This window comes from Metopolophium dirhodum, chromosome 7 (genome assembly GCF_019925205.1).
Source record: "Metopolophium dirhodum isolate CAU chromosome 7, ASM1992520v1, whole genome shotgun sequence".
Classification (NCBI taxonomy): Eukaryota; Metazoa; Arthropoda; class Insecta; order Hemiptera; family Aphididae; genus Metopolophium; species Metopolophium dirhodum.
The window spans coordinates 23,377,508-23,400,396 of record NC_083566.1 but is presented as its reverse complement, the minus strand read 5'-3'; the positions used below and the strand labels follow the sequence as shown (position 1 = coordinate 23,400,396).

The 22,889-nt window shown below is 27.4% G+C and overlaps 1 protein-coding gene across 2 annotated transcripts in view; it reads left to right on the top strand.

Annotated features, from left to right (window-relative positions):
- The window catches only part of LOC132948850 (probable G-protein coupled receptor CG31760), a 181,240-nt gene that overhangs the window by 119,308 nt on the left and 39,043 nt on the right, over window positions 1-22,889 (top strand). For both annotated transcript variants that reach the window (XM_061019511.1, XM_061019512.1), the window contains exon 3: window positions 12,977-13,331. In XM_061019511.1, the coding sequence (XP_060875494.1) occupies window positions 12,977-13,331 (355 nt within the window). The remainder of the gene's footprint in view (window positions 1-12,976; window positions 13,332-22,889) is intronic.

The following is a 22,889-nucleotide window of genomic DNA, read 5'->3' as shown; positions in this document are numbered from 1 at the left end:
ATTTGAATTTTTCATTAAATATTTATAATGTCATTTCCCATGCATGGTAACTATACTTGGTAAAAAAAGCTTGGCAATTCGATCCAAGAGTCCTCATAGTATGCTTTAATAGCAGTTAAAAAATATTAACGATACAAAGGCACGATTGTTTTTTATATGCATTTAAAGTTAAAATTTTAACAAAATTCATCAAAACCCGGTGCAATTTATTTTTCGGTTAGATATTCATAAAAACGTTTAACATTAGACATTGTAATAGAAGATGCCCCAAAAGTTTTTCTACCTTTAAAAAACGAAAAAAAAGTTTACTGAAGCCAAACATTAATTTTTCATGAGCGTTTGAATTAAAATTATTTACAATATTTTATATTTAGTGGTTTATTTACGAAATCCAATTAATTTATTTTTGATAATTTGTCGTAATTCAAAAACTAATAGTCGTAGACACTTGAAATGTTCACAAAATATTTATATTATCATTTTTCATGCATGATAAAGGTTATAAATATTTATATATACTTTATAGCCATGAGAAATTTTTAAAATTTTTCCAATGATTTGTTAGTTAGAAATACTAATAAATAAACATTCCAGAAAGCATTAAAATATGGTAAAAATATTTTCAGGAAAATAATACGGTTGTCAAAATGTTTTGAAATATATGTAAATAATTAGGAAATATTTTAGCTATAGGTATTCTTAGACCAAGAAGTTCATATTTTTGCAAAGATGTTATAAAAAATTTTTGATAAAAAAATATTCATGTTCGTAGTAAATTGGTTCGTTAGTTGGTACGTTTGAGGGATCAAAATTAAAAATTGCGAAAAAAATAGGCAAAATCGGGAATTTGTATGCAAAATCAATTTAGAAAATAAATTGATTTTGATATTTTGTTGTTATTCAACAATATTAATAATAAATGATTATTGAAGAGACTTGGATTTTTCACTAAATAATTAGAATATTCTAAATAATTTTAAAAAATGTTGACTCTTTCCCAGTAGTTTTCAAAAGCGCAGAAAAACTTTTCGCGCTACCGTATTAATTATAAGTAATAACAATATAAATATAATATATATTATTATTATTATTATTATTGTTTATTAAACGCCTATTACATAATAGGTATCCTAGTCCCTAGACTGACAAACCATCTCCGCTCAGAATACAATGATATTATATTATTAAACTCAAATTTACAGTGACCTACTTGTAACCTACTGTACAGCCGAGTGAAATGCAATTACCCGCTTTTTTTTGTGTATGCGATAGTATGATAAAACGTTCATCTGTTAGTAAAAAATCTTAAAAATTGAATTTAATAAAATTCCTCTTGGCTCGTAAGTTGTTCTTACTTCTTTATAAAATATATCTTAAATACACAATTGTAACAAATTTTAACGTCTATATCTTTTAAAAAAATAATTTAAAGATGCATAAAATGATGTTTATATGATAGGTTTAGTAAGTATATATAAATTATTTCGTGGTTATATTTTGCAATTTTATTTTTGAATAAGAATAATGAATATATTTTTTTTTATTTGAGCATAAGCTTCAATAAGATTATTGTCTTACATTTTATTTACATATAAATAATTTATAAATTTAAAGATTTTTTTAAAATAATAGTGGTTGATTTTTACATATTTGAAAATAGTCTAATTGTTTCCCATCGATTTTCTGAAATGTGAGATTCATTTCTGGCCCCAGTAGGTCAGACAAGATATCTGTATTTGATATATATTTTTATATTGTTTGTTAGGCGAATTGGAAGTTCAATCCATGTTTCAATGTACATTTTAGAATAAAACAAAATCAATAGAAGCGATTATAAAATCGTGCTATCATTTTTACAGTTAAATTATGGATGTATTATTATTTGATTTATTTATTAATTCATTTATTTATTTATCTATTTATTAATAACATAATTTTTGGTAGAATAAATAGTTAAATTGTATAGGTACAATTTTATCATTGACCTTTATAAACTTATTTATTCTTTTTATTATACAGAAAATAATTTGCTGCACGTTTAAACTTATTGTTTTTTATTAAAAACTTATAATTATTTATTAAAAATGTAGCCAATTTTTTTATGTAAGTTCTCAATATATTATAAAAAAAAAACAAGATGTTGTATGATATAAGAAATGGATGGTATAGTAAGTCAGTAGAAAATGGTGGAGATATTATTTAGAAACTTCGTATAACAATGTTACGTAAGAATAAAAAACAAATTTATCAAATATTATGACACATTTATTTCATCGACGAACTATTAACTTTTAATTATTTTGAACATTAAATCGATGTGGATATTTGGTATACGACCGTGAAAGAACATACCATATAGTTTCTAAAGAAGTGTTTAATTATTTTGAGTGGTATGTACCCACATCATACATTTGTACATTATACACCTCATAAAATAAATGTAAAATGATCAAAGGACCAGAGTGAAATGTGAATAGTGACTAGTTGTTCAAAAATCAAAATAAATATCCACGTTTCTAGAAAAGTGGTTAATTTTATGAATTGAAACTGCAATTGCTCTTAAAAATATTGAATTTCTTAAAAAAATTATTATTAAGAAGAAGAAAAAATTGAGTGGATAATATAATATTATACCTGAAGTAAGCTGAGGTGCAGAGTCAGATGGAGATAGTACTGTGGACTTAACCGCCAATATTGACTACAGAGTGACTCAGTTACAACCAATTAACCAAAACTAATAAACTAATCACTTCAATATTATAATTTATTTATTTTAGCCAAAAATGGTCATAATATACACTTGTGTATTATACATACATACACTTATTTACATATACATTATAATTCTCAAGGCAATATCACATAATATTATCTATTTAAAACAATTTACCAAGGTAAACATTTATTGAAATACTGTCCATCTTTAAAATCTGAATAGGTATACCTACTAATTTACAATTTATATTATTTTATTAAATGAATAGCGATTTAGTCTTTCTGCCCCTTACTATAAATTACATTTTAATAGTTTAAAGTATTAAGATATCATTTTATAATAATATTGACATAATTAACCAACAATCACGATTTGTGATGATCATAAATAATATTTTGGATGAAAATACTTATCATTGCGTACCGTTTGCAAATATTTACTAGTCAATGGAGATTTTGGGTGTTTAGTTCTAAAAATAGATACTCCCAAAAGCCAATGTTCCAACTGATACACCCATATAATATGATATATTTACCGGAGCTGATAACCCAAACATATTTTTTTCTCTAATGTTTATGGGTCAACCAAATAGACACTGGTGCAGTGGTGCACTACTCTAATATAGTAAAGGGGCCGGCACGTGACCTGTTTTGAACAAAAACATGCCTTACAGGAAAATCTCGCTTACCTTGTAGTCTGTAGAGTGATCCGATTTCGGGCGGTTCCATTTCCCTCCAAAAACAAGATACCGTTTTCCTCCACTGTCCATTTTCCGCCATAAAAAAAGGTTGGTTTCCATTTTCCTCCACATTATTTTAGACTGAAATTATGTCTATTTTCTCCAATATTTTAGCCAGTGTTGTAGTATTATAAAGACAGAGTAAGGCTAGGATCCAGGGCTTGCAAACGTTATAATAATGGTATGATTGTAACGTTATATTTGACAAAAAACGATTGAAATTTGTAAACGTAATTATAACGGAAAGCGATAGGTACCTAATCAAAAATAATTAAATACCGCAAAACAAAACATAACGATTAACAAAATATATTATATATCATTAAACAAAAAATAACGTAAAACGAAATATTTTAAAATCTATTTATTTAAAAGCTCTATTGGTTTCGTAGAAACATTTATTTCATGCGACAATCTAAGAATTGATATTATATTATAATATATTTCGTATCCGGGCCATTACCTACCCTAATTAGTTATTATTTTAAAATTTTATAGGTATTAACACTATTTTAAATAACAATAAACGCAAAACTTGTATAACGTACAAGCCTTACAGGTCACATTGGATTTTCGATTTTCAAAATTCTATTTCTAAACCATATTATAATACAATAATTTATTAGAATATTATGATAACCAAATTTCATAAGTTTTTGTTATTCTTTGAAACTATTTTTATTTTATGCAACCTATTCACGAATCGAAGTCCAGTGAGCTCTGTAAAAATCAACTTCTATCTAACAAAAAAAAAAAATTACGAGGCGTGAGAGTTTTTCCTTTAAAGCGTGTTTTGATCAAACATAATTACGCTTTTAATCTTTGGTTGGTGGTGTCGTTGACGTGTGCACCATTTCAGTGTGTGTGTAGATAGCCTGTTACTCGTATTATACAACCGTACTCACACTAATTATAATTTACCATAATACTAACACAAAGGCCAAGTCGCGAGAGGCCGCAACGAGATTGCATATTGCCTAAATATTGCGCCTTTTAAATGACACGAGCAAGGTCCTCAAATCAACAATTCGTATTTTATATTTAAAATTGTGAATTTTTCGTTTTGAATAAAGGGCTCTATACAATTATAGAGACAAGGGTGCTTCACTGCAAATTTTCAGTCTATAAAGCATGGGTGGCAACCTTCTTGATTTCAAAGTCCAAAAAATAAATAGAAATTTTGCACGAGCCACAATTTGAATATACCTTAATAACATGTTTTTAGTAAAATGTATAATCATACCAAACTTAGTTTATTTGAGTTCATAACTATTTGGTATTATTATTTTAACAAGGTATCCACAAACAAACTTAATATAATAACAGTAATAATTTTTCTAAATAATTTCTATTTCTATTCTATTCACGGGCCACATAAAATGCCTGTGCCACTCTAGACTATATAGAGTATAGGGCAGTCTGACCATGGTAAGGCGTACAAGGGAGCACAAGATACAAAACTACGTCAAATCAATACAATTATGTTGCTTTATCGTAACATGAACACGGTTTTATGTACAAACGATGTATATTATCTTAAAGGTTAAAAAGTTTAATCACAAAATTAATGTAACATTTTAATAATAATAGTTATAGGTATTCTGTATTTCTTACTGTATAATATTATGACAATGCATATTCCTCAAGTTTAACCGCCCATATTATGTGTACAGTTAAAAGATCACAAACTCACAACTGTTTATTATAAAACTGAATAAATTAACTGTAAAATAAGTTTGCACGAGAAATAATTATTATAGAAATATTGTTTTTACCGAAAGATAAACATACATTTCAACTCATAAATAAAAGTAAAAAGAGGTACTTCAAAATATAGTTATTTGAAAACTATAGGTATCTTTGAATGTTCTTTTATAAATAATGAAAGTAAAATGCTGACAGGACAGACGAAATAGGTACCTAAAGAGCAGAATTAATTTTGAAAACATATGAACGGATGATTAACTATACCTACCTGCATATTCTATACCTATTTATAATGACGTGCTATTATTATGGATATTAAATCAACGTAAATAACAATGTAATAATAATAACTGTAACAATGCAAGATAGACGCGAGCTGCAATCTCTTTATTTGCATACGGCCCAAAAGAATAACGACATGGTACATATACAATATACTGAATTAATTGAATTATACGTTAAAGTCAGAGTATAATATTACGTTTGCGCTTTGTTTCTTGCGATAACGATATAGACTGTCTAGGTTTTACGCGGCACACGTGTGAAAAATTTAGTGACGCGTACTCGTTATAATTGGCTCAAACGGGTAAAATCTAATTATACGAACTTCTCAATTCGCGCAAGTACCTAGGTACCTATCGACTATACCAACTGTGACCTAAGTCATGACATAATATGCCATTGACTATTATGCTTGTGCGTTTTGTTTTTCAAACGGTGTCGGAACGGACGATTGCGATAATAATATTATTATTATTGATGATTTGTGTGGTTATGATATAGTAAACACACTTTTGTTTTCATTTCCCCGAGATATGTAGTACGATACTATATTATTTTATATTATTATGAAAAATAAATTGTGTTCACTGGACACTGCCAACGGCTGTGGAAGAAAAAACCGAACAAACAATTCTTATATTACTTATATTTTTGACGGGATGTATAGGAATAATAATATATTGTAATATGTAATATTGTTACATCGTGACCGTTCAGTATATTTTACTTTTACATAAAAGGTACTGAACCGAAAAATGTTTTATTTTTATTCAACTTTTATAGTGTCCACATTCATATCCAGAGATCACTGGTTAGGTGCATTTAAATTCCTTTGAGAGTTTTCCTTATGTATATAAAAAACAAAAAATCGATATAAAAATGCATGGAAAATGTTAGGTGATTGTATAGACATACGAAAGTAGTTATTATATTATAATCTCATAACGAACATTACTGAAGTAATTGAATGAGGGAGATCAATGCAGAGATCTACTGCAGTTATGTACCAACCTACCTTTATTTGATTATTAATACAATTATTATAAAATATTTGCCATAATTTCAATGAATTAAATTATTTTATAACATTTTAGCACTAATAAATTCTGATAAATATATCAATATCAATGTATAATATGCGAATAATTTATTTAATAGATTATCTAAAAATATAATAATAATAAACCTTGCGAAAATGCGAAAATGATCGCAAAAATAAAATAAAAATAATTAGTATATTTTATTTGGCAATGAAGTTTAATTATTCTATTATTATTTGCTTCTTCAAATGTTATGAAATGGGCTTTGTTAATTGTTTTTTCTTTTATTATAACCCCCCCCCTCCCCAAACAAAGTCATAAATACAGAATGTTGCAGTCTGGCAATAGACGTTTGAGTGGGTGTGTGCGTGGGTGAGAGTCTTTTAACTATCAACCCTAACTAACCCGTTTTGTGTTGAATGTTATAAATTAAATTAATATTATAGCTCATACAAGCCATCACATTTTATGAACAATAATATTATAAAATATGAACAATTAGGCTGCCATCTATCTTTCTATATATTTTCTTCTAATCAAGTTGCATAATATGATAATAATATTATAATAATTCTGTACGCACTGAAATTGAATTAATTAAAATATATAATAATATACCTAGCAATAATAAATAATAGAGGACGGCTGTCGAAAAGTTCAAAATAACTCTGAAAATTTGTGAATCGTACGAGTTGATTTAGAATATTTTTAAATGACTGATCAACGATGGTGTAATACTAGTAAAACTATATATGTAGATACTCTCACGATTTCAACAATTATAAATCCAGTATATTTTAATAATCTATTATGTTGGAATACATAACATGTATTATGATTATGTGTATCATGTATATATATATATATATATATATTATTAAAAATGTCTACGAATTTGCATGAATAATGAACAGCAGGTAGGTACATCAGCGTTTGTATGACGCAGCACCAACCGTTAACCGTTTTCACAACAATACCATCTGAAATTACCGTTATTAATCATTCCGTTTCACTAAATATTTATACGAATACAATTTATTACTAAGTTTTCAATCGAATGTCCATTAAATCTTAAGGTAAGATAAATGTACGCTGTATAATACACATAAATGAACCACTCATCGCCGGTGTATCTAAAAAATCCAATTGCATTATCAATATTAATTATTACGAACGTGTAACTGATATTATAATAATATGTTCTACATTTCAGTTATTTTAGAATGATATGAATATCTATGGTGATTTATGATTGGTCTTAATGGTGTACAATCACTGTACATTTTAAAGAACTTAATCTGAGTGAAATAGTCACAATTATTCCAAATTAAACATTTTCCGTTCATTCCAAAAGCGAATCATTTTAATTCTCGAGGAAGTCATATTTTAGTAGGATGTGGTGAAAATATCCATCCTAAGTATATAATTAAAATACCTACCATGATTTTGATATATTAGATTTTGAGTGACGTTAACACATTATTTTGAATATATTGGTTTTACAATGATGTATGATTTATTTATTTTATTTAGGTCTGTAATCACCTTTTGGAGTTTCAAACCTTTGAGGGGGTTTCTGGTTGAAAATTGGTTCTTGTTGAGTCGAAAGTAAAAATTCAGTGTTTTTAATAACAATCAGAGATTAAAAAAAAATCGGAAAATGAAAATATTTACACAATACCAAATTTTGACTAGATTGATTATTTTATTGAAAAAATGAAAAACCGCAGATCCGTGTATAGATACTTAACATTTTTACGAAATATTAATTATAATATCATTTTTTAGACATGCTATTATTTTTAAAATTTTTTTTAATGTTGGTAACACATTTTATGCTTGGTCAAAAACTTGAAAGCTTAATAAAAAATTCCTGATATTTTTACTTAGTTATAGCTTTTTAAAAATAATGGAAATACATAGTCAGATTTTTTTATAGCATCTCATGTACGTTTTAGTAATTTAAATCTCTGTATTATATAGTAGGTACTTAAATTAATTATATAATTACTGGTTGTTAGGCATATTGAATGCATGATAAAGTTTTTTTTTTTGGAAGGATTTGGTTTAAATTCCAAAGAGGGGTTGAAATTGTCTATTTTGGGTTAAGCCGTCTCAGCCACCCCCCCACCCCACCCCTAGCTACGTGACTGATTTGGTTCAGATTAATATTTCAAGCGATTTTAAGTAGCGGGTTGATACATCTTAATATCTAATATAAATGGATGATTTATGCGCATAGCTGACATATTTACCAGGGTAATCTAATCATTAAAATGTAAATATTGGTTAGACAACGGACATTTCGTATTATACATTTATACTTAACGTTCATAACATTATTGCCAATCAGTCCGCACTTTGTTCTTGCATATTAAATGGTCGTATTTACTATTTAATAATGATTAAGGATAAAGGATATAATAATAAAGGTTCACCTTTTCGTAAACGACATAATCTTCAAATAAGTAGTTACAGTCAAAGATCCAATAGTTTAAATTTAATAACTTTGAATTGGCGCACAAAGATATTACAAACAATTGAAATATTAAAGCACAGAAAAAATTAATTAATAATTAAGAATATAGCATTATCGTAAAGCCACCACTAAGTATTATTTATTATTATTTATTATAAAAAAAAGAGAGAAAATAATAATTATTATGATTTTAATATAAAACCAAAGAATTATTAGTATTAGTTTTTGCTTTTTCTTTTACCCATTTATATTTATTTATTATTTTTTTTCTATTGATCGGCAACATGAACATTAATATATTTACATTAAAGATATTACATCAAGTTTATATTAAATTGTACCTACATTTTTCATTTTTTTTTTTAAATAAAAGTAGGTTTGCCTTACTGATTTTCTCGGAGATGTTGCATTGGTTGTGGTAAGGTTCCCATTAATATTGAAATAACAATTTAAGTTATAAACGGATAATATTAGAAATAAACATTTTTTGTAATGCGTAATGAATAGGTAGGTATAGAAAATATGCACAAATATAAATAATAAATAAAATACTTACGATTTGATTATAATGTTTTTTTTATCGAATACCATTATTTATGTGGAAATGGTTTTAATTATTATTAATTTATATTAATATTATATTATGATTATTTTATTAATAATCAAATGTTTATTGATAATACAAATCTGAACAAGAATTATTAAGTTACTCAATTTTTATTGGATATACCTACTAATATTTTCAACTTCTGTTCACTAAATTTTACATCTTAAGTATCATACTTACTGTTCAAAAGTAATTACGTGTGTCCTATTATAAACATTTTAACTAGAAGTGCGTAGTAGGTAGTTTAACATTCCATAATATTGATTTATGTTGACAGAGATCATTTTCATTCAATGCTAGGTAGATGGAATATTGTAACACTATTGTTTATTTGAAATCCTGATAGGTTAAATTTTCCATTAGCACTAAGTAATAATGAGATTTATTAAAAATTTTTTATTACTCGAGTAATAATATATTTTTAGTTTCGGCAGATAAAGATCTGCAATGTTGATGACTTATCAGCTATTTGTTCAACGTTTAATCAGCCGTCAACGTCAATCCATCGCTGCACGTTACCCGATATAAGCATAATGTAATTTATACTAGTAAAAATTGTGTTTTTATATAATATACAATATATTATACATGCTCACACACACATACATGGCTTTACATATTACTATATTAAAAAATATAATTATAAATGCAATAGTAAACCATGATGGTTTTTTTACGGGTTCACAACAAAATACTACATTTAATAATAGTAAGTCTTAAGAAAAAACGCGTACGAGCATGCTTCATCTGGAACTGAATGTAAAAGAAAACATATTTAGGTCAATTTCGCTTGGAGGGATCTGCAGACGCGAGAATTGTCATTCTAAAGAAACTTTGCTGGAGATATTGTCCAATTCCGAAAAAGGAAAACGCGTTATTTCCTCCGTAAAGATAACATAAAATATTATTCGTCTCACATATGAAATGCTTGGGATGATTTATGCAGTAAAGATAAAGCTATAGTACCACAACTAAAACGTTGAACGTGGGACCAATAAGATCGTTTAAACAATATACGCATTCGAGAAGACCACATACAGTCGGTTAGGGTCAGGTTAGGTGAGTGTATATGTATATATTTATATTTATTGTACAGCGTATGGGATGTGTGGAATCATTATGGAGGATTATATGTAGTTTTTATAGTGTTGCATTCTGGAACTGAATTGAAATAGACAATTAAACAGTTAAGAAAAATTCACGTACATATTTACCGAACAGCGTTATTTATTTAACAGTCGCAAATAAAAGTTACTGAATGTTTGATAAAACGTATAATAGACCTCTCCTATTATCATTAAAATTGAGACTATAAAACTAAATAGGTAAATATTATATAATAGTATAATACTATATGTATTGACAATTAAAAAAAAAAAAGGTGGGTAAGTGGATGTCGCTATTCTGTACAGTAGGTTACAAGTGGGTCACTGTATAATGGATGGTATTAAATTTGAATTCAATGATATAATATCATTGTATTCGAAAAATGATTCTGTGCGGAGACAGTTTATCAGTGTGGATAATTTATATTATATTTATACTGTAATTACTTATCATTAATACAGTAGCCGGTAAGTTGAATAAATATAAAAAATTACAACAAAATAACTAAATAGTTATTCTTGGTTATTTAATATGTAATTTCCTCCAAATTTGAACATAAAATAACTATAAAAAAAAACTGTTTTTATACTTTTGAGATTTTTTGGTGAAAGAATAACCTACTTACGTGAAGCCTTGTTTTAAATTTCCAATCCTTATAAGGATAGTTATAAGGATAGTTATATTAACTATAGTTATAAAAGTTGAAAATTTTAAATACAAAATCAATTTTAAATTTGATAAATGTTGTAAAAAATTGAACTTAAAATGCTTAAAAAAAAATTGTGCCTATGTATTTTTTATACTTTTCAACTATTATTGTAACAATATATTATAAGGAGCCTTTTATTAATTTTTCACTTTTTTGACACAACAAATAACATTTTATTAATACTTATGGAAAAAAAAAACTAAAAAAATTAAAAACTAACAATGTCCGTATACAGCTTAAAAAGAATCAAAATATTTCCAAAACTGTATGGTGTATAGAAAATTAAAATATAAACATTCAGTGAAATTTTCATGAATTTACAGTTATTCGTTTTTGAATTACAACAAAATAACAAAATTGCTACATGAAAAATCGATTAAATATCCGAACTTCTAAAAATTTCAACTGCAAACGTTCATTAAAATTTAATTTGACTTTCATACTGACATTTTTTTTTTTTGATAAAGGTAGACAGACTTATAAGAGATCTTGTATTAAATTTTAAAATGTTAGATTTAAAAAGAAAAATTGTTAGAAATTTCTAACTCAAAATAATTTACTAATTTTCGTGATTTTTAGGCCTTTTATCAAAATGTCAACTCTAAATGCTTATAAAAATGTGTGCTTTAGTATTTTTAGTATTTTTCAACTGTAATTTTATTGTAATAATATATTAGGGGCCCCGTATTATATTTTCAAGCCTTTTACCCAACAAGAAAAATTGTATTGACAATAATTCCGTATACCAGTTACGAACTTATCTCATGTTGGTATACGTATCAGCTCTTCATATTATTAATGTTATTATTATATTATAATTGAATTACGCTGAAATAAATAAATAATAATATTATAATTCAATCGATTTGGTCAAAAACCGATTTTGCGTAAAATTCCGGTTTTTTCTTTATTTTTTATTGTTTTTCTCTGCGCTTTTGAAAACTATTAAGAATTTAAATTTTGATCTCCTGAATGCACTAACTAGATTCTCTTTACCTTCGAACAAGATACTGTTGAAGAAAATTGAAGTAGTGCTACTGCCCCAAGCAGGGCCGGATTAGTTAGGCGAGCTACCAAGAAAATCTCGGTGGACCGCTTAAAGTTTGGATCGGTCATGTAAGTGTTGAGTGAAAATAAATTCATGTTTAAAATACGATTGGCCACCTATAAGCTTCTAATAATTTTGAGCCAGTGAATATGTAAATGGGCCGCTTAGAAGTGAAAATCTCGATGGGCCGATACATACCAATCCGGCCCTGGCTCCAAACAGTGATAACAGACACAAAAAAATAACACACATCATTGTAAAATCAATACGCATTCATCGATCTCGCTCGAAATCTAAAATGTTAGAAATATTGTTTCTTTTATGTCCATGATAGTCCATTGTAGTTGTACTAGTATAATGTGCATTTCACTTGTAAAAATAAAAAATATTATCATCGAAAAATGTAAAATAATTATCATGTAACATTGCCGTACCTCTCGATAGCGAACTTTTATAAAATCAATTATTATGTGCACCTATCGCATTAACTCCGAGTAGTAACGTAAAAAATATAATATTAACAAAGATTGCATTGTTTACAGGAACGGTTTCGTGTGGAAGCCGACGTGGCCGTCAACAGAGCCAACATGTTGACAAGGCTTTGGAAGTACGCCGGTCCCGAAGTCATGGACTCGGAATATCTGCTGCATGCCGGCGTGATTTCCATGGTGGAGTTCGACGATGACATATTCGCGGCGGGAAATTGTTACGATCAACACCAGTACAAGCACTACCAGCTGTTCTGCCCATACGCGTACCGGCTGCCCAAGGGCGAGGGCATACTGGCCAAGGACTTGGCCGTCGAGTACAAGTACTTGACCAACACAAGTGAATGGTTTTTCATCGCCCGGAAGACTGCTGAATCGGTCATAAAACGCAACAATCAGTATAAACATGGTAAGTGCGCTACGCTCGTTTAAAGTTGTTCATATTATATATTGTTCATAAATCATACATGTATTATTAAGGAGATTGAAGTCGGTGATTTAATAAGGGGTCGCGTATAGGCAATTCGATGTCTTATACTCGTTACGCAGTGTAGTTGTGTGCGAACTAAATGATCATTAGTGTGCGTGGATACGTTCGAAATCCGCCGCGTGCCACTTTCGCACGCACACGCACATGTCAAAATATCGAGAAAAACGAAATATATTCTTCTATGCGTCACCCATAAAAACTACCAAAATCGATAGTAAATTAAACATACTTCCTGAAATTTGATTGTAATTTCAAAAAAAGGGTTGAATTCGTAAGCTCCTAGACTATGCTTTGTAAGTACCACTTTTTTGATATAAAACCCAAATAGCTCAAAATAAATACCTATGTAATGCAATTATTTCATGAGATTTTTTTAAAAAAATGTCCAAATTGTATGGTCCTTTAAAATTGAAAATCGACTTCCTAGAAAGCCTAGTTATTTTGCCAAAGAATTCATACATATATTAAAAATTAAAATCGGACATTCGGAAGTATGTGTAATTTACCACTGCTCATTGGTCTAAAACGTACGAAAAATACACGTGATGCGATCTCCTTAAAGAGCTTTATAATAATATGAGAATATATACGCGGATCGTAGCCATGGTAAACTGTATAGAACCAGTGGAGTATTTAAGGGAAGGAGCCCACTGAAATGGGTGGATCTTCCTCCCAACCGTTTCAGATGTTGGGCTTTGGTTCCTTATGTATATTTTACAATATTGTATCTGTAATAATACAACAGTCAAGACGTTAGCATAACAATTTAATAAGTTGGAAAGTATAGGTAAACACTCGTACTAGTACGTCGTAATTGATTGGCTCACTGTAGTCTTTAATGGATGTGTTAAATTTAAATTCAATAATATACTTATCACTGTATATAAAATATGATAACTAACAGTGGTATGGTCCAAATTTTTGGCAATCATGGTTGGCAAAGAATTTAATAATAATATTCAAATTTCAAAAAGAATTTCGTATTTTAGATTCTGAGCGTAGCGATGAATGTATTGTATTTACAATGTTGTGTGTTTTTTTTCTGTCATCAACATTTGGGGTAGGTTAGGTTAGGTAGTAAAAGTGCTCCGATTTTCGAAATTAGCATATTTTTTGATAAAAAAGTGAATTTATTTGGTGCATTTAGGAGATCAAAATTAAAATTTCCCATTAGTTTTTGAAAGCTTCGGAAAAACAAAAAAAAAATGAATAAAAATGATAATTTTTATGCAAAGGCAATTTTTGAAAAAATTTATTTTGTATTTTTTATACAACTCAAAAACTTATAACGGCAGCTATTGAAATTTGGCACTAAATATTTATATTAGCATATTCCGTAAATGGTTCAATTCACTTAGTAAAAAAGCTTGAACATTTAATGCGAGGGTCCTAATAAGATGCTTTAATAGCAGTTCAAAAATATTAAAGATACATAGGCATGGTTATTTTTATATGCATTTAAATTTTTCAAATGTTGACAAAATCCATCAAAATTCTGAAAATTATTTATTATTGGTTAATGTGGGTCATGGCGTCTTTTGTAAGTCATATAAAAAAATGTAATCATCACATCATTCTGATCAAACTACAAATATCTCACTCTAGATCTTAAAATCAAGTCACTGCATCTCCATAATTCAATCTCCTTTTACTCCACAACACTATATATCAACACCAACCTGGCCACCTATTTCCCATGATGAAAGCCAAGTGAGTTGCGTGTGTTGCAGTCGCGAACAATTATTATAATTTGGTATTTGTTATAATATAATAATATATACGTTGCGTCTTTTGTGAGTGTGAAGTTAGACGTCATAATATTATGTTTAATATCATCTTATATTTAAATAGATATTACATTAAAATATAATAAATTATCATCGATACTTGGACAATATTTCACTCATATATAACATTGAATACCTAGGCATTTCGGCAGCGATAATTAAAAATAAAAACAGAATTCATTATGGTTTGGAGTCTCTATTTTTAATCAAATATTTTACAAGATAATAATTATTAATTATTATTGTAGCTATTTTTTTAATTATTAGAAAGCTATTTATTTTCTGGCAAGTAATTTCAAAATAAAATTTGAAATAAACACTGTCTTTATTTTATTTTATTCCTATAACAAAGTTATGGCAATACGGTATTTCTGGGCCATATTAGGACCAGCGTTAGTTGGTTGTTTCTCATCATTCGATTCAAGTTGTTATGAGACTTAGTTATAATCGTTATTCTGAATACAACACAAACTTTATATACCCATTAAGTATAAATACTTAAAATACTGAACACATAAAATCTATTTTACTTATTCCAATTTAATTTACCTATTAGTATGCCCATGTTTAACCGGCCACGGCGTTCGAGTGTTACAATGTACGGCAAAATAGGGCCACCCCCTACTGGGTCAGTAAAGTCCTATTTTCCTAGAATTATAAAAGACCCACACTTGATTATACATAGATAGATGTTTGATGAATACCTTTAATGTTTATAATATATAATACTACTGAATCCGTGAGTTCAAAGTAAACCTATTCTGGAATGAAAATATTATATTATATTACCTACCTATGTATTACTATATTCGGTACACAGAACGAGTTGATGGTATTAGAAAATGTACAGAGTTTATAGACAGTAAAAATATAAAATTATAATACCTAATAACTAATGCACCTAAATATAATATGCATTATTTAAACGAAAGAAACAAATACTTCTATGAATATACCTACCCACACTAAATTACATCCATTTAAAATTAAAATATAAAAAAATTATAAGGTGTGGGACACACTATGCGTTTTTGCCACAGCATAAACGGAACACATTAGTAATCAAATTAAGTAATTTAGTTGTTTGATAGTAATACATTTGAAAGGTTAAATTTTATTATTTTAAATTATTATATAAAATACGTATTTTCAAAATTATAACTTCGTTTGAAGTTTATGTGTATTTTTAATGTTGCCAATATTTTTGAGTACTCAAATTGATATAATGTCAATGTGGTAACTTTGTAATAAAAAATAATATAGTTATAGGTATAAGTTATAACTGTTTTATAGACTATAGTTGGGAGTTGATACTAGTTTTTAGATTTTCACATTAGCTACTATATACTTAATTTTTAAGAAAAAAATTGAAGATGAACTAAATTCTAAGATTTGTATCAAAAGAATAATAATACCTATGTTAAATAGTTGGATGAAAATTTGCGAATTTTAAAAACATCGGTTATTGTTTTGTTAGTAATAATATTATAATACAAACAGCTACCTAAAAATAACCCTAAAATTATATTAGGTACCTACCTAGTATGTATAATACGTTATAAACTTATAACTAAGAAGCTGCCTAGCAGCTCGCTTGAAGTTCGATTTTTATGTACCTAGGTATATGAAATTTAACCAAAATATATATTTCATAAATTGTTACATTTTTTTTAAGAAAATGATTGTTTACCTTTAAAATAATCTAAGTTATTTGGAAACAAAGCATAATTAATACAATTAGAGTAAAATAAAAAAAGTATTTTAAAAAAGATTTTGCTTTTGGTATTTTTTTAATTACGACATATCTAATTATGCCCTATGAATTAAAAAAAAAATTAAATTAGGGTAAAACACGATTGCGTACGATTGTTTTTGGTGACACCTTTTAAGCTACACGATTGCGTACGATTTTACCTGATTTTCAACTACACGATTGCGTATGAACTATTTAGCGTTGTTGCCAATTTTCATACTTGTATATAGGTACCACATGATTACACTAAAAATAATTTATAAAAACATTGCTTTTTTAATAATCATTTAGCTTTTATTACCTACGCTTATTGTTAGGGTTTTAAAATTTCATGAAATATTTCATTTCCATGAAAAATAAAAATAAAATGTTTATTATATCAAAAAGTTTATAGTCGTCGAATTCCAAATGAACATTTTTAAAAGTTTGTTTGTTATATGAAACAAAGAAGTTATGAAACATATTTACATATAATTTATAAGTTGTTTAACAAATCTATAATATAACAAATTTAAACATTGTCTTTTAACTCTTAAGTTACAAGCTCATAAACCAACTCAACATCATAACATATTGTTGAAAGCCATGACTTTGTGAATGCATATTATATTCACAATGTACATAGACATAAACCACTCTTATAACAGTCGTGAATCGTAACCTTTTACAATATACAAAATATGATCTAATTATTAAATAAAAGAGTCCAGAGCAGCTTCACATAATCACATCACTCAGTCACATACACACACATATACGACTTTTGTACACCTATAATAATTACTAACTAACTTTTATATTGATTATTAGAAAAGTCTACATTTACTGGATATTTATTTGGTATATTGTAAAATTAATAAATTTGACAACGTTGCATACAATTTCATACGCAATAGTGTTTATTTTTTTTTCTTAAAGATATTTGCTACACAAACATACGCAATCGTGTTGTCAAAAAGGACAAACGTACGCAATCGTGTTCTACTCTTAAATTAATAGTTATTTCTTTAGTATAGGTACTTATGCAGTATGCTCCCTTGGCCATGTGAATAACAACAATCATATCCAAATTAAACATAATACATAATATAACAAAATAAAGCACTGTAGGTATTACGTAAGTGCAATGCAATAGTAATAAATAAATAGATTCATGGACACTTTACTTTGAACTTTGAAGCTTAAACGAAAGATGTATAATATATTGTAGGTACATATATTTTTTCCATAATTCGGAATTTCGGATCACTGAATAGTAAATACGTATTATTTATTGCTGCATGGTGTACCTATCTATTTTTGGAATAAAAAAAAAATCAGAAAGTTTCGACGTGGTTATAATGTGTGCAATCCAGTGGAACAACTAATATTTGTATTCTTTTATTTGACTCTTAATTTCGACTATAAACCATGAAATTAAATCGTAGGAATCTGGGATGGCCCAGTGTAATCGGAAATAACCGGAATTCAGATTATAAATCAGCAGCTTCCCGGAACAACAATAATTTTGAATAATAACTATTAAACCACACAATACCTACACCCTAATAAATAGTAGGTATTGATAACCGGTCGGGTTTTAAATAGACAGGTAAATGTTCGGCAGGTGCGATAATATTATACACTTCTTGTTATCTGACAATCATAAAATAATATGTACGACTATAATGCTGTGTACTATATTATAATACGACCGAACATATCCCAAAACTGTTTCGCTATAAAAACAGAAACACTGTATTATCATGTGTTGATATAAATCCAATGTATTATTTAGTAAACATGATCGAAACAACTGCGATAATAGTGTATTAAACATTTAAGCATCTATTACGCGAGTGTAATCAATTTCGGTATTTAGACTATTTTAATCCACAAGGGGAGGTTTTTTTCATTAGAATACATTTACAATGTAATGCAACGAAATTGTTTTATTCACGATAAAGATTACCTACGCCTATGCCTATTTAAAGTTTAAAACAGAATAAATCTCATACAATTAACGCAAACTTTTACAAAAAAAAAAAAAACAACTTTACAATTTATCAAAATAAATTAATTTTTTCACGTTAAAATATTACCATTCACCAACTTATCAAATATCAACACTAGTATAAAATAATATAAGCTATTGTGTGAATCTGAGTTATTATCATAGTTGGTGCGTAAATAAACAAAATGTATTTTTTTTTATCCAAATGGATACACCAATTTTTATAAAAATAAAATTAGAACTATATAGACAATAATATACTGATTTACAAAACAAAGATGGGTTTTTAATGGGCCAACACAAATAACATATTATTAAAATATAGGTAGGTACTTATAATAATATTATTATACCTAATACCTACATCACACATATTTTTGAATATTTTCTATTTTTCTGTATTAGGTAAAAAATGTACATGTTACACTAAATTGTTTAGTGGGTTTCTAAGTAGCAGTTAAGACTTAAAAAGATTTGTGATAATATTATGACTTTTAAGTTATTTGTAAAGTGCACCAAGACAATAGTAATAAACGATTCTTCCAGTTATTATTGATTACAATAAAAAACATTCTCATTCCATAGTTCATTATTAATCTGTTAATTTGAACTAGAAACATAATTTAAATTATTTATATTTTATACAAATGTATTTTGTTCCCCTTAATTTTTTGATGTGAATTATTATATACTTGTTATAGTGCATTAATTAATAATTTGTTATAAATAATAGAATATTAAGCATTTTATCGTAAAACCTATACATTAAAGGAATTTCTCGAAATATAAAACACATAATAATGTGTTTTAAAGCTAACTATAATCAACTTTAATTAGTTAAAATTTGAATTAAAAAGTTGAAAGAAACAACGTTAATGTTTTATTAGGTGATATTCTAAATACATAGGTATTACTATTGTATTATAGTTAAATACAGATATGAAAAGTATGAAATATTAAACTGTGAAAAATATACCTACACAGTTTGGACATGAAGACAGGATTTTGATATAACAAATATTATGGTTTATTTACAAAATTATATGAAACCTACACGTCAGTGATAGTTGATTGAACATATTAAATTGGCAACATTCACAAACCTCTTAAATAAAACAATTTGATAGTTAACCATTATGATCAGCAAGTTTCTTTGAACCATTTCTCATTATTTGCATGACTACATTATGCAGTAGGTAGACAGAAGTATTTTAACAATGTCATCAGTATAATTATTTTGCTGTAAAATAATCGGTATAGAATAATGTTATATTTAATTAATACATTGTTTATACAAGTAATTAAACAGTTACAGGTAACTTATGAAAGCATGCTTTGCCACTGTATATATTTATGTATATACTTGTATATTTTTATTTATGTCGTTTTCTCATGACTTTATACTTTATAATAGGTGATTGGTGATTTTTAAATTTAAACAAGTTACATAAGATACCATATGAATAAATAGGTAAAACATTATAAAATAAGAATAAAATATAATATCTAACATTAACATTTTATAATTTATTTTTCAATGTATACTATATTTTTTAGGTTATGTTGCTATATTCCAAACGCATTTCAATCATTGCATTAAATCATAGTCCATATATTATATTTGACACTATATCTACGGCACTTTCGATATAATTACTTCAGGGGAAAGGGTGCTGCCATAATTTATTGGAGTTAACAACAATTAAAACAATTTATGTTAACGAAAACAACAGTGGTTTTGCAATATACAATAGGTAGTCGATTTTGAATAAATGGTGTAAAGCAGGAGCCAATTTTGCGGGGAGGCCTGAGTCCTGGGGGACTAGGTCACCTAACCTCGCAAGCCAGCCACTCTCATTGATCATGCTGTGTCTGTTATTTCCTTGGAGTCAGACTGTATTCCAGTGATCGCATTCGTTTTCGATAATACCGATCCTGCTACTCACCGTCAGCAGTTCTTGACTTCATCGACTTAGCTTTCCCCGACCCCTTCTTTCTTCCTTCTCACTTGTCGACATCATTCTCCTCGTGAATGAGGTAATGACGGACCAGCTTTCTGGAAAGGTCAACTGTACCTAGATCAAGACCATGTTGATTGGTTGTAAACCGTTCACTTAACAATGGCGTATGTTGTCAAAGTTATATAAAAAAAAAAATAATGTTAAATGATTTAAAATCTTAAATAGGATTGTTACTAGGATTTGTAAATAAAAAAAAAACATTGGCTAGGTACTATTTATCTTTTAAATGTCTACAGACTAATTACAAATAATTCATATAATATAGGACCAATTTACGTATATGGTACGCAATTTACAAATAATTACTTTCGATTGATAGTGTTCACAATGATGTTTCTTTTGGTTTTTCAATTTATGAATTGTATTTTTGATATTTTAGACGTATTCAATCTTGCCTACCAACTCTATGGTAATTTTTTTAACCATTGCAGTATTTAATTATATTCATAATTTTTTTATGTAAACAATATTATGTTATTTTTAAACCTTAACAACATAATACACATGAATAAATACAATTATTAAAATGCAAGGTATCATCTTTTAAATAATAAATAATAATAGGAATATAAACAGAATTTAAAAAAAAATTAAAAATAATTTTGTTTACCATTAAATTAATATTAAACAATATTTTGTTTCTGCATAATTTTTAAATATCATAAGACCATGTCAGAAAATTTGTGGTTAATTAGGTACCTACTTAAATATAATTCAGTACAAATGAAAAAATGGTAGGTAACTGTTAAGTTTTTAATTAATGAAAAAAATATTTTGATTTTAATTTATGGAGTGAATTGTGATTTATTAACAACTTATTGTGAGTAATTATATGACTTATTAGCAACATAGAAGGCAATCGATATTTTTAACTTTTCTGAAAATATCAAATAAAAGAGGAAATTTACAAATTATTGTTCAATAACTGTTGGCAATGTAAGAACTTAGTGTTTGTTTTCAAAAGTAAGAAGACAATATAGTTACTATTATTAATGCCATTCTTACTGCTGAAATATTTATTTTAATAATCATTTTTTATTGTTTCATATACCAACCTGTTTTCCCATTGGCCACTTCATAAAATCGAATGCCTCTAGAATTCACCATTCTGTGAACAACATAATAAAGTAAATTGTGCAAGGTAAATGTTTATCTTACTACTTTCTTTGCACATCGTTGGACAACACACGAATAACGGAATCAAATAGCCCTGTGTGATTTTCACATTATGTTCAATCTGGTGTAACTAATATTGATACTACTCGCGGTATTTATAAGAATGAGAATGGTTTTAATCATGACTTATGATACACAAACATAAGTGTACATAACAATATAAATATATAATAAGATGACTGTTAAAAATCAGCTTATAAACAATTTATTTTCATTATGTGCGTATTTTTATGTGACTCGATAAAAAGTATACCGGAAATACGCAACTTAAACTTATACGTTATGAAATCAAAATTGTAAATCATATTGTGTTATTTTCTTAATTCATCAGAGCAAATTGATAGTTGAGAGTACATTTTATAATATGACTGTATGCTGTGTGAGTGTAGAACAGATACTTGGAAATTCTTATATATAGTGTCCAAAAATTATACGCTATGTCACTACTCACTAAGATAAAATGTATGTGCGATAAAACTATTTATAATTTTAATTTTAATTGTTCCTTAAATTTTAAGGTTTTTGATGTTTTTATACTTAGAAAGAAATCCTTATTTTCAAAATTTTTCAGACATTATATTATGTCTTATTGTATTATGTCAACGATTGACTAAATTTCAATGGAAAATACATATTTTGCTTTACAGACAATAGCAACTCAACAATATACAGGAATTGGACAAAGTTTTGTAAAATGCGCACTCAAATCGAAAGATTTATGTTAAATCAAAAAAATGTTTGGGTATA